The 12,560-nt window shown below is 39.1% G+C and overlaps 1 protein-coding gene across 3 annotated transcripts in view; it reads left to right on the forward strand.

The window, feature by feature from the left end:
* The first annotated feature begins 1,644 nt into the window (after positions 1-1,644).
* Phf6 (PHD finger protein 6) overlaps positions 1,645-12,560 on the forward strand; it is a 40,582-nt gene continuing 29,666 nt past the window's right edge. Inside the window, exons 1-3 of one of the 3 annotated variants that reach the window (XM_075957174.1) lie at positions 1,645-1,832; positions 5,797-5,980; positions 6,203-6,304. In XM_075957174.1, the coding sequence (XP_075813289.1) occupies positions 5,843-5,980; positions 6,203-6,304 (240 nt within the window). In that variant the 5' untranslated portion in view covers positions 1,645-1,832; positions 5,797-5,842. Of the gene's footprint in view, positions 1,994-5,796; positions 5,981-6,202; positions 6,305-12,560 lie in introns of all 3 variants that reach the window. The other 2 variants (XM_075957175.1, XM_075957176.1) reach the window with 2 other exon arrangements.

Below are 12,560 nucleotides of genomic sequence, written 5' to 3' on the forward strand. Positions count from 1 at the left end.
TTTTTCTTCTTTGTTTCGTTTTTTCGAGACAGGATTTCTCTGTAGCTTTGGAGCTTGTCCTGGAACACGCTTTGTAGACTAGGCTGGCCTCAAACTCACAGAGATCCGCCTGTCTCTGCCTCCCGAGTGCTGGGATTAAAGGCATGCGCCATCACTTCCCAACATAGATGTATTTTTTTTTTTTTTGGTTTTTCGAGACAGGTTTCTCTGAATAGATGTATCTTTTAAGAGTGAAGGCGGAATAGATGAATCTTTTAAGGGTGAAGGCAAGCTAGAGCAAACCAGTTGATAGCCCTGAGCAAAGCCAGTCAATCCGAGTTTCAGAGCACGGGAGGGGTGTGATTGAGAGCACAGCCTTAGTTTCTGAAATCAGGACAGATAGCTCCGAGCTGAGCTAGAAAAAAGTTCCTTGTAGCTAAATGATTGATTTGTAGACCCTCATTGGGTTCCATTTGAATGAATCAATTTTAGATCACTATGGTTACTGTTTTCTTGGGCATTGATATTTAAGGTTGACCTTGAAAAAAAAAAGGTTGATGAAACACTATGTAAAAAGCATTGGATCCAGAATGTAAATCCACTTCCATTGCAAGAAAAACAGTCAAGTGAAAGACATCTTTAAAGGCTCACTGGTTTGTGACTTTTTTTTCCTGTTCTTTCTTTTTTAAAAATGGTTTTCCTCTAACAGAGGCCAGAAGATAACAAAAGTAGACCCTCATAGAAGGTATACTATGTCCCCAGGCATTCTTCTCCTGTGCTTTGCATAAATTAACTCATTTCTCACACTCTTTTGAGAAGAATACCATTACGTTCTCCATTTTAGAACTGACAAGTCTGAGGGACCAGAGGTACTACAACGTGACCAAGGTCATGGAGCTAGAAGTGAGGTCACTGAGATGCAGTCAAGACTATGGCTCCAATATGCCAAAAAAGAGCGCTGGTTTAGGTCTTTGGTTCATCTTTGTGGGTTATAAAGAAAATCACTCGTCTTAATCACTCGTCTTTTTTGACTACGACAACCCCAGCCGGCTATACACGGGAGACGGTAATACATGCTTCAGCCGCATCCTTATTCTTCCTCGCAATAAACTTGGGAGGTTATTTTATCTTCATTTCCAAGACCAAGAAACAAGCAAACAAAAAAATTAAGGTTGAGGAATTAAAACGATTGGCCCGAGGATTGCCGTACGAACGGGAAAATTACACTGGAAGCTCTGTCTTTGCTAGCAGTGAAATCAGGCGGACCCCACAGGGATGCCAGGAGAGTACAATGAAATAATGGATGTAAAAAGGCCTCGAAGAACAAGTGCAAGGGCTAAGGCCTGTGCATTTGAGTCACTGGAAAACCGGTTCCCCAAGACCTGGTCCCAGGGTTTCTGGCCCCAACCCAGCGCCTTCTCCTCCCAGTGCCCAGCTTTCTCTTCAAATTCCTTTCTCAGTCTCCACTGATCCTGCCCCCAAAGCCTCAGCCGAGCGGCAGAACGGAGAATAGAAGGTACGCGCGCGAGCAGGAGGCGGGGCCGCCGCCCCAAGCCTTTCGAGGGGGGCTGGTCTGCGCGCTTGCGCTGTTCTTCGGCGGCTTCAACCGCCCCGGCTCGGTGGCCAATCAGAGTCCCAGGCGCGCTCGAGACGTCTTAACGTCCTGTGGGTCGTGTGCGTGAGGAGGGAGGTAACGTAAGGGCGCTCGGCGAGCCCGTCTCTCCTCGAATGAAAGGAAACAACCCCCGGCGACAGAACCCCGCTCTTCGGCTGTGCCGAAGAACCGACGCCCGCCTTCCTCGTCTTCCCTCGTGGGCGCTGTCCTCCCGTCGCCCGCCCATCGGGCCAGGCTGGTGAGTTCCCCGCTGGAGCTATGGGCCCCCCATTCTCTGTCTGGCGGGAGAAGACGAGAAGGATGGCGGTGGCCAGGCCGCCGCCCCTGCCCGTTGTTACGGGGGTACTCGCGGTGGTCTCCTTCATTGTCAGGGACCCCCAGAGGCGCCGCGCTTTGTCGGTGAGCGCTGCAGAGGCTGGCGACCTAGTGCCTTGGGGGCGCTGAGGGACACGCTAGGCGCCAATCTGGACTTCGGGGGAGGGGGCTTCACACTAGAAGAGGGAAAAACTGGGATGGAGGTTAAAAAACTCTATACTGTTGCTTAGATCGTTTTAGGGGTAAGGAGGGTGACTCCTAGTTTCGAAGTGTAAGAGAAAAAAATGGTTAGGATGGCTTGAGGCTGAGCCCTATGGAATGAGGGGGAGAAAAAGAAAAACTCCCGGGCGAGGGGAATCGGGTGAAAGTGATGGATAAGGAGATGCTCTGGAGTAAGATCCTTAGAGGACGAACTCCTGGAGGAGGGAGGGGTGGGAAGAAAGTGCTACGACGCTATTTTCCTGAAGTCCAGAGATTTGGCCAAGGACAATCGGTGGGGGGGGGGCGACCCCCGATTATCTGGTTGAAAGGAACCTGCCGAAGTGTTGGAAAAGAAGATAGTTTTTCGAGTTTATCCAGCGCTTTGGTTAGAGGGAGATCTAAGAGTCTAGTGTGTGATTGGGGAATAAATAACGGAGAGAGTCCGCTCTGTTATGTGCCTGGTCCTTTATTACATGAGCGAACAGCACGGCGTTCTTTTACAATTTCTATTCGTTTCGATATTCTGCATCAAAGTGAAAAACAAATCTTTTGATCTTTGAAAAGCCTTTAATTTTCCTCTGGTTCCTACGTAATATCAGGTCGTCTTCATACAGTTCAAATTTTTTTCACTACCCTTTGGCTTGAAACAACTGGAAAATTCCTTTAGTTTCCTTTTGAATAACCGCAAAAAGCAGTGCGAAGCATGTAATAATATCGTGCAACCAAATTCAGGTGCCTTTCTGGTACATCTCTTATTCGTTTATTCCTCTCTTCTGGAACTTTCCTTATAGAAAAGCTGTGTTATTTTTGGAGGATCATGCTTCTGTCTGTACATTTCAACTGGCTTGCATGCGGAAGGGATTTCATCTTCCGGAACTGCAGTTTTTGTTTTGTTTGTTTCTCTGTGGAAAACGTTCTTTTCAGATACCAGCCATTGAACGAGCTCTCGAGCTGGTTCTCGAATGCCCTCCTTGGTTGTCCAGGTGATTTTCTACGTTGGTGCTTCACAGCATCTTGAAAAAAACAGCAGAAATGCATTCATTGTTTCAGCTGCGTGTGTTTTTCATGCGTTTAAACAACGTATCCCATAAAGATGTTGTCTCTTTCTGCTTTAGACATTATCTTTCTTCAAAGGGAAAGGTCTTATTGTCAGGGGAAAGTATTGAACTTTGAGCTGTGCCTGCTCTTGAAAATATTTAAATTAAAACGAAAGCGCTAAATAGATGCGGATGATTATGAACCCTAGAGTAGTGATGCTTTTGAATGGCTGTATTCTCCTTACCCCGAGACCACAAATGTGACAGCAGTAGATAAAAATCTGTATTTTTATGATAGACAGTTTGCTGGGCGTCATTGTTTCCATGATGGTCTCTGCTGCTGCGTGTTTTAAGAAGGCAGATGTGAAAATCGGCAAGCTATGCATACATGCATTATTTGAATTTTAGTGGAAAAATCCAATTAGTCATTGCATAGCAGGGCAAAAATTTAATCGTTTGTTGCACATTTATGTGTTTCTGCTCACTTTACAAATAAAATATAAACTAATTACCAGGAAATAAATGAATATTTTAAAATGCAAAATTAAGCATATGTTCTCCTTTAGATTTTGGAATCATTAATATCTAGAAAAGCAGGTTCTGAAAATTAAGATGAACAATGTACCTGTTTATTAGTGAAACAAGGCAATATTTAATAAGAATAGAATGGGGGTACGATTTCAGAATCAATTTTGGGAATAAAGAGTGATTTTTCCCTCTAGGAATTTTGCTTAAGTCAGTTTTTTTAAAAGCCAGTGCTAGGACTGTATAGGGACGGCACATTAAAGATGTCTATGAAAATCAGATTTATTTATAATGTACCATCCTTTCAGCTGGCCTGGATGACCTGGAGAAATGCTGAATACATCATGGTGACTTCACAGTGCTATTATTCATTGCACGGTAGTAGAAGAAACTCATTTAGAACTCCAGGAGTATATCTGGGTGCTATTTATGAATCTTTGATGTTTTTGCATAGCTGTAAAAACTGGAGCAGCTATATTTTTCATAAAGCAACTGGACACATACTTGCCTGAGCAAATGCAAACACACTTCCCCTTTTGTTTCTTTTGTTTCTCTGTTGTCCTTTTTTTAATGCTAAAAGATTAGCTACCTATTTCAGTCTGTTTCTCAGTGTTCTGAAATCAGTACTATTGAGAAGTACCCTGTGGCACTTGGGAGACTGAGGCATTTAAATTCGAGATAGCATTAACAGTTTGTTAGACCATCAAAGCAGAGACTGCAAGACCTTTGAAGTCTTGTTCAAAAGAGAATATTGGATGTAAATTAATGAGAAGAAATGTTTTCTTTGTGGCTTCCCATTACATTACATCGAGATGATCCACGTTGAGCAGAGCGGAGTGGTTGTAGATACTGCATCACCTTGCTGCTGCTTGCCCTGGTGGTGGTGGTGAACAGATGCTTCTCAGCACTAACGACTGAGTTGTTAGTGAGCCAAGTCTCCAAACGCAATGTCATGAAATGTTCAAATCTATATAAGTGGCAATTTAATAAGCTATTTTGAAGACAGAAGTTTGAGATTCTATTGATTGTGATGTATGTTATGGCAACCTGGGCCTAAGCTGCTTACTCCCATAATTAATTATACAGATCAAAACACTGATTTGAAATTTGTTGAGTGATGGCATTGAATGATCTGTGTTAAGAACGATGATGCAAATCTGTAGACTTCTGTGTTACAGTTTTTCTTCCCTTTTTTGGTTTGACTGTACAACCTATAATTATAATCTGATCAACTGCAAGACTCATTCAGAAGCATTTTCCTTCCACTGCACAGTATTGCTAACTTCTGTATAGAAGTTACTGCATGTAGAAGACCACTGTTGGTTTGGCTTTTAATAAACAGACAGGATAAATCTCAGCCAAATAAAATGGTTTAGTAAACCATTTTAAGGTCCTAACGACTGTATTTTTGGTACAATATTAGAAGCTTTAGTATTTTATTACATGGAAAAGGAACAGAATAGCAAGGATCTGAAGTCATAAACATTTTTTTAAATTTGAACTCGATTTCAAGTGTTAAAAGTAGTTGTTTCAAAGTTATGGTTAATTTTGCTTCTAATACTTTATCATTATGTGAACTGGAAGAAAGTAAGCAATTAAATCAGTTCTCAATATTTTCTAGTTTAATTTGTAGTTTTCAATTGTTCATAGATCTTTATCATTTTGTTTCCTTGATGGCCATCTACCTATACTTGAAAGAATATTTTTTTATTAATTACTAGTGTGTCGTGATCCAGTGCCAGCCTGGACCATAAATTATTTCTCAGGACCAGAGGGGAGGTCTCATACTCATGATCTTTTGCCTGAGACTCCTAAATGTTGAGATTCTAGCCACGCACCACTGTATGCAGTAGCTTTGCTATACATTCTTCTCCGCACAAAAGTAGTTTTATCCACATGGCTCCTAATTGGAACTCATTTTGATTTCTCTCACTGTAGACTTGATTGCATTCTCTATTTCCCTCTCATAATACGTATTACATATGGAAGGCATCTTGGGCTTTAGTATTTATACTAATGTTCAAGTAACTTTTAAAATCTAGGTCAGACATTAAATTACTTGCATGGAAATGTATAATGTTTAAATGAAATTAACCATTTTGTTGCCATTCTTATTCTCTGTAGCATTTCTTGAGGCTTAAAGTGGCATTCTAAAAGCAGTTTAAAAATCATGTCAAGCTCAGTTGAACAGAAAAAAGGGTCTACAAGACAGCGCAAATGTGGCTTTTGTAAGTCAAATAGAGACAAGGAGTGTGGACAGTTACTAATATCTGAAAACCAGAAGGTGGCAGCACACCATAAATGCATGGTGAGTATGTTATCAATCAAGAGACTTCAACCCTTCCTGAGACAGAATCTTAACACATTAGTATTACTGGATATGAAAGCAAAAAAGCTGTTAAATTTTTAAGAAATAGTTTAATACTATGCAATGTCATTTTAATAGAAAATTTATTTTTAAGTTTAATATTTTATTTGTTGTCTTGATGTAATTATATATGAACCTTACTGTTTCCAAATGTATTTATAGCTCTTTTCATCTGCTTTGGTGTCGTCACATTCTGATAATGAGAGTCTTGGTGGATTTTCTATTGAAGATGTCCAAAAGGAAATTAAAAGGGGAACAAAGCTGGTGAGTTGGTATTTCTGCCTCTTGAGCATAAAAAATATTTTAAACTCACAAAGAAGGAAATTGCTTATCTTAAAGTGTACTACTTCGTAAATTTTAGATAAATTTAAACTGTGGGTTCTTTTTATTTTCTAGCCAGTAAAATTTAAAGCTTGATTTGTTTATAACTCAAGCAAAAGAAGTGGATCGCTATCTGTACTATTGGAATATTTCTCCTTCAAAGGAAAATCTTCTTAAAGGCTGTGATCACTTACAAAACAGATAGTTCACTTAATTTGCATGTATCATGTTTAGAATCTTCATTCAAATGTATTTTTCATAATTCTGGTATGTCTTTCCTTTTCATCATAAGATTAGTGTGGATCATCACAAACTAAGACGGCAGTGCCTCCTCCGCAGGAAAAGGATAACTTGCTAACAAAATACTATTCTGTGGTTTGGCTGTATGACACAGCATTTATGACTTTGGATAACTTTGGTGAATTTTCCACGAGTTTTCCGAAGCTGCGCTAGAGTTATGTTCCTGTAGTTATCTTCACCACCAGTAACCAGATTGGCAGAATGATATATTTCTCCTTGGGAAAAGTAGCATCATCTCCATTGGTATTTACAACACACGACTTACCACACAACATTTAATTGATTGACAGATTGCTTTCTCTTTGGCTGTTTCTCTTGCTTGAGCTCTTTATTGAAATTATATCCATTGTTGTAGTAAGATCTTAACTGTGAACATATCTTATCATTCCAGCCCTAAACTGTATGTAATAATAGAAAAGATCTTTTTTAATGTGATTTTTCTTTGGTGGTTTTATATTACTTCATAACTGTAGTGTACTGTTTTTTTTTCAGAAACAGAACACCAGTGTTTTTATTTCATGGTCCTTAAAACAAATTAAGATGCAACAAGAAAATGCTATTTACTTAAAATTATTGTTGTAAATATTATTGCTTCATTTATTCTTTGTCATTAGAAGTAAAAACCCTTTCTCTTCTTGGTGTTAGAGATTGCACCACTTAACATGCCTCCTGTAGTCAGACAGGTATGGTATTGGCCCTTGATACTGAAATAGAATTAAGAAACTCAGTGCCTTCTTTTTTTCGCATGTTACATGAAGCAGAAGTACACATCTGTCAGTATTGCTGTAGTTAATCTAGATTCAATGCATTTGAACCTGTTTGTAAAGAAAATACCAGAACGTGATACAAGTTTTACTATTAGGAACTATTTTGTTTTGAATGTGGGGTGTTAATCTGTTAATCCCTACCCCCAGGTATAGTGTGCTATAAATAACTCAACTTGTTTCTTGATCTATTGAGTGGGATAATATTAAGGGTAAAAGCCCAGAAATAGGAATAAACTTGGGCTTGGATCCCAGCTTTGTCACTAACTGGGTGACCCTGAATATATTATTTACTTCCCTAGCCATGTATCCTTGTTCAAGGGATAATGAACATAGTTAGTTGTTCCACAGAGTAATTATTAGGATTAAAAGAGCATATACAGGACTAAGTATGATGCTCAGCACATAACATAAGTTAAGACTTGGTAAATGCTAGCCACCTCTGTAGTTATTCCTTATAGATAAAAATAAGATTCTGCTAATATCATTGAAGACTTCCGAAAGCATGCTAGGCAGAGATGTCATGAGATCAAATATTTCTTTGGTGCTTGAGCTAGAACCCACAGTCTTAAAGATGTTAAGCATGTGCTCAACTATTAAGCTACTTCTCCAGCCCTGTAGCCTTCTTCCTGGATAATTCCCACAGACGCATTGATGTTACCCGAGGCAAGTCATTAACTTACTTGTCTTTTTGCCACCTATCAGTAGATACTGTTTTACCATCATATACTAGACATCAACAACAAATAGTTATAAAAGGTAGAACTATTTCCCATAGGCTGGTGGCATAGCTCACTGGCAGAACGTGTTTAAAACTTGCATGCTGTTGCCAAGCATTAACTCTCTAAAAGCTATGACTTATTTCAAAAGCTATTTGACACCCTGGGCATCTTGAATTGTGGAATAGTTACAAAAGAGGAGTGTATTGGAGCCCAGACAGTTTTCTTCTTCCTTCATCCAAAGTGTTAGAATTTAAATTACTTATGTAGTGAATTGGAGAGCAGCATTTGTTTCACCTTGAAATAACTTCATAAAAATTAAAATTTTTGTTTTTATTTTGTGTGCATGAGTGTTTGCTTACTTGTATGTATGTATATATTATGTATATGCACTATGTGCATGCCTGGGGCCCATGGAATTCAGAAGAGAGTGTCAGATTCATTCAATATTGGTAACTCTTGAGAACCTGGATCCTTTGAAAGAGCAACAAGTACCCTTAACTACTGAACCATCTAGATAGCCCCTTAAAATTTATCCTGATACTTACTTTTATTTTTAATTATGTGTATGTCTGCATTTGTATAGCAGTATATACATATGAGTGCAATTACCCATGGAAGCCAGAAGAAGACATTGGATTTCTTGGAGCAGGAATTATAGGCAGTTAGGAGTTGCCTGATACACGTGCCGGTAGTAGAACTTGGGTCTTCCACAAAAGCAGTATATACTCTTAACTACTGGACTTTTTCTCCAGGCTCTGAAGTAACTTTAGCTTTCAGGTTTTTTCCTTGCTTATATTGTTTTCTTTTTTATGAGGTATGCTGCCAAGTAACCAAAATTCTTTACTGTTTTCTTTACTTTTCCCAGTGTAGATTGGTCTAGGCAATAAAAGGACTACAAATCAAATAGGAAAGAAGAAAAAATAAAGAGTTCTATATATCTTAAACTACATATAAACCAAATAACTAGTGTCCTTGGTCAGCTTTTTAAGGCATTTGATTCTGTGAGCCTTTCTGCCCTGGCTCAAGGTCATATGCATTTTGAGATGAAAAGGGTCACGGATACCCACTGAAAACAAAAGCAGGAGCCCAGATTCCTGAGTATATTCATGGCAGATTTTAGTCGGTACCTGGCAATGCTTTCAAAGGTCTCCATTTGCCCCGGGGAAAAGTGGGTGCAGGTGGCTAGATGGGAGTCTTGCAAAGGTGGGAATACAAGCAAGAAGTATGTGCAGGTATGTGATTCCTTGCAGCCACGGGCAGTTCTTCACGATTTCCATATCAACTTCAAGGATCACAGAGGAAAGCTATTTTGTACGAACATGTTCATCTCTTTCCATTATCTTAAATATATAGGCCCTAGATGTATGAAGAGAAAAAGAAAAAAACTTTTTGTAGTTTAGTCATTTATTTTTCCACAATGATTTCCAGTTCTTATTGGAGCCATAAAGACACCACAACTGTACCCTGCGCCAGCTGTGCTTTGTTTTTGAGCTAGAGTCTTCTGTGTCCCAAGCAGGCTTCAAACTTACCATGCAGTTGAGGATAGCTTTGATTCCTAGTTCTCCTAACTCCTCTTCTCAGGTGTTGGGATATTATAGATCCTATACTCACTTGTAAAATTTTTCCTTAATTGTCTAGCCATATAGAAAAAATGTGATTTCCAAGTAAAGCTATTAGTTATCATTGCCTTTTTGAATTTCTCATGAGGAGACACTTGAATGTGGTATTTGAAGAATGTATTCTTTCTGAAGCTACTTGGTGAGATCACTAAGATCTACACAGATAGTTACTTTTACTAATTGGTACCTGTGTCAGATAGATCACAGATGTCAAAAGAATCCAGGAGGTCATGTAGTTTACCTTCCTTACTCCTAGGCAAGATTACCTAAGTTCCCCAAGATGATCTGCCTTTCTGCTCTGTTCTGCTGTTAGGAAATTGTGATTCTACTCAAGTCATATGAAATAAGAACAGCAATATATTTGAGAAACTCATCCCTTTGTAATTCAAGTATGTTTCTTAATTTCTATGTCTGTCTCCATTAAAGAAATACTTATGCCTTTTTCTCCCTTTAAAGAATCCTTCCTATACACAGCGACCATCCTCACATGATTCCCAAACTTGCCTATTTTCAGATGAGAATTTTTGCCATACCTCATGAACCCCCCTGAATGTTTTACACTTTTTATAGTAGTAGAACTAGCTGACACTCATTGAGTGCTCAGTATGTGCTAAGGACTAGGCTAAGTGTTTTAAATACATGATCCTAATTAATCCTCACAATCATACTTCAAGAAAGGGTTCATTCTTGCCGTATACGAAAGGAAGCAGGCTCAGAGAAGCAAAGTAACCTGAATGTCTATGGTCATAGAGCTAGTATGTGACAGACCTCAGATTTGAATCCAGGGCCCGCACTCCTAATCACAGGTTATGCCAACTGTCCTTTTAAGCTGCTTCATGTCAACTTACATTTTAATAAAGTATGATGATAGTTTTCTAATAAAGATTGCTGATTTTAAGACACACTCAGGCTCCTATTGCTTAATCTATTCTATCAATAGCATTCATTATCTTGTTTACTGTTAGGATAGACCCTTATATACATCCTAGGTAAAAATGGTCTATTATATCGGAGATATTTTTGTAGGCTCCGACCATAAGACAACTCATTCTGTATAGTCTTTACTCAGTAGCAAGGGAATGTGTGGCACTGCAGAGGTAGGGTGTCTGTATTTATGATCTAAATAGATAACTCCTAATGTGTGTGTTCCTTCTTTTTCAGGGGGACTCTTTCCTACTTAAAATGTTAAGAGTTTTCTAGAGGCAGTCAGGTATAGGAATGAAGTAGACTTGAGTGAGAATGATAACAGGTAGTTTGGTTGGTTGGTTCTTGGTTGTTGTTTTGTGTTTGTTTGTTTTTTTGACACAGGGCTTCTTTGTCTAGCTCTGGCTATCCTGGAAGTAGTTCTTGTAGAACAGAGTAGCCTCATCTCAGAGATCTGCCTGCCTCTGCTTCCCGAGTACTGGGATTAAAGGCATGTACCACCATTGCCTGGCCAGATTTCATTTTTTTTTAAATATCAGATAAGAATTTTAACTCAGAATGAGGAAAGGCAAACAGGATTTTTCTGGAAACACATTACATACAATAGGCACTGTGGAGAATGAAGCATAATGGGAATCGGAAAAGGGGTGGGTGTTCAGACAGGCACATTTGAGCTTTTATAAAATAGGGTCTTACTATATAGTCCAGGCTGGCTTTGAACTTGGAATTCTCCTGTCCCAACCTCCTGAGTGCTAGGAGCACAGGTACCACAAAGCAAACTTTTTCTATAAAAGACCAGATAATTTGTGAAGCTTTCCTCCAGCTATGTGTAATCAAAGACAATACAGAAAAAATGGTTATGGCTGTGCTCCAATTAAACTTCATTTACAAATTCAAGAAGTAGGCCATGTTGGGCTCACAGGACATCTGCCTTAGGATATTTGAGGAGGAAAAGAAGTAAATTTTCATCATGAAGATTTTTCACTTCTCTGTAACTATATGTGCATGCATCATGAATGTATTAATGCTAGTGGGAATTCTTTAAAAAGCCAGTTATGGCATGCAGGTTAATTTTAATTTTGAGATATTTTACCAGAAATTTGTATTAAAGTGAACTTTGCATTTGGGATGATTAAGTAGAATAAGCAGTGATGGAGAAAACTGTGTCTTTGGCTATTATGGAAATGCATTTATTTAAATGCAGTCTTTTTCTTTGCCTTCATTTAGTATTTTTTATAATTGGGAACACTAACTTTATATCATCTAATTCTCATTTGTGTTTGCTAATGGAGGAGAACCAAAACCAGCAAGATAAACCCAGAGCTTGAGGAGGTGTGCTCAGTGGTAGACTGTTTGCACAGTATGTTCAAGGCCCTGAGTTCCTTCCTCAGAACTTCAAAAACAATTGAGCAGCAATGGCACATAATTTCTCTGTGCTTTAGGGGACTGTCTTGGTGCTTGAGTGTGGCTATGTTTTTGGCATTCTTCATAGATTAAATATAGCAAGCAGCCTGGCAGTTCACAGTATTCTCAGCTGCAAAGACCATAGCTGAGAAGAATCTAAACAAAAGGTCTGTGCTTACAAAATGGCTGAACTTTTCAGCTGAACAGAGGGAGAAAAGAAACTTCAAATGTTCCAATACAAGAACCTGTTTTTCTTATCAGACATGATTCAGGTAATTGGATAGAATAAAGTCAGAGGGTTAGATTAGGCAAGAACTTCATAGACCGAGTTTGTTGTCCTCCATTTTTTTTTTTTTTTTGGTTTTTCGAGACAGGGCTTTTCTGTAGCCTTGGAGCTTGACCTGGAACTAGCTCTTATAGACCAGGATGGCCTTGAACTCACAGAGATCTGCCTCCCAAGTGCTGG

The sequence above is a fragment of the Microtus pennsylvanicus genome, chromosome X (assembly GCF_037038515.1).
Source record: "Microtus pennsylvanicus isolate mMicPen1 chromosome X, mMicPen1.hap1, whole genome shotgun sequence".
Classification (NCBI taxonomy): domain Eukaryota; kingdom Metazoa; phylum Chordata; class Mammalia; order Rodentia; family Cricetidae; genus Microtus; species Microtus pennsylvanicus.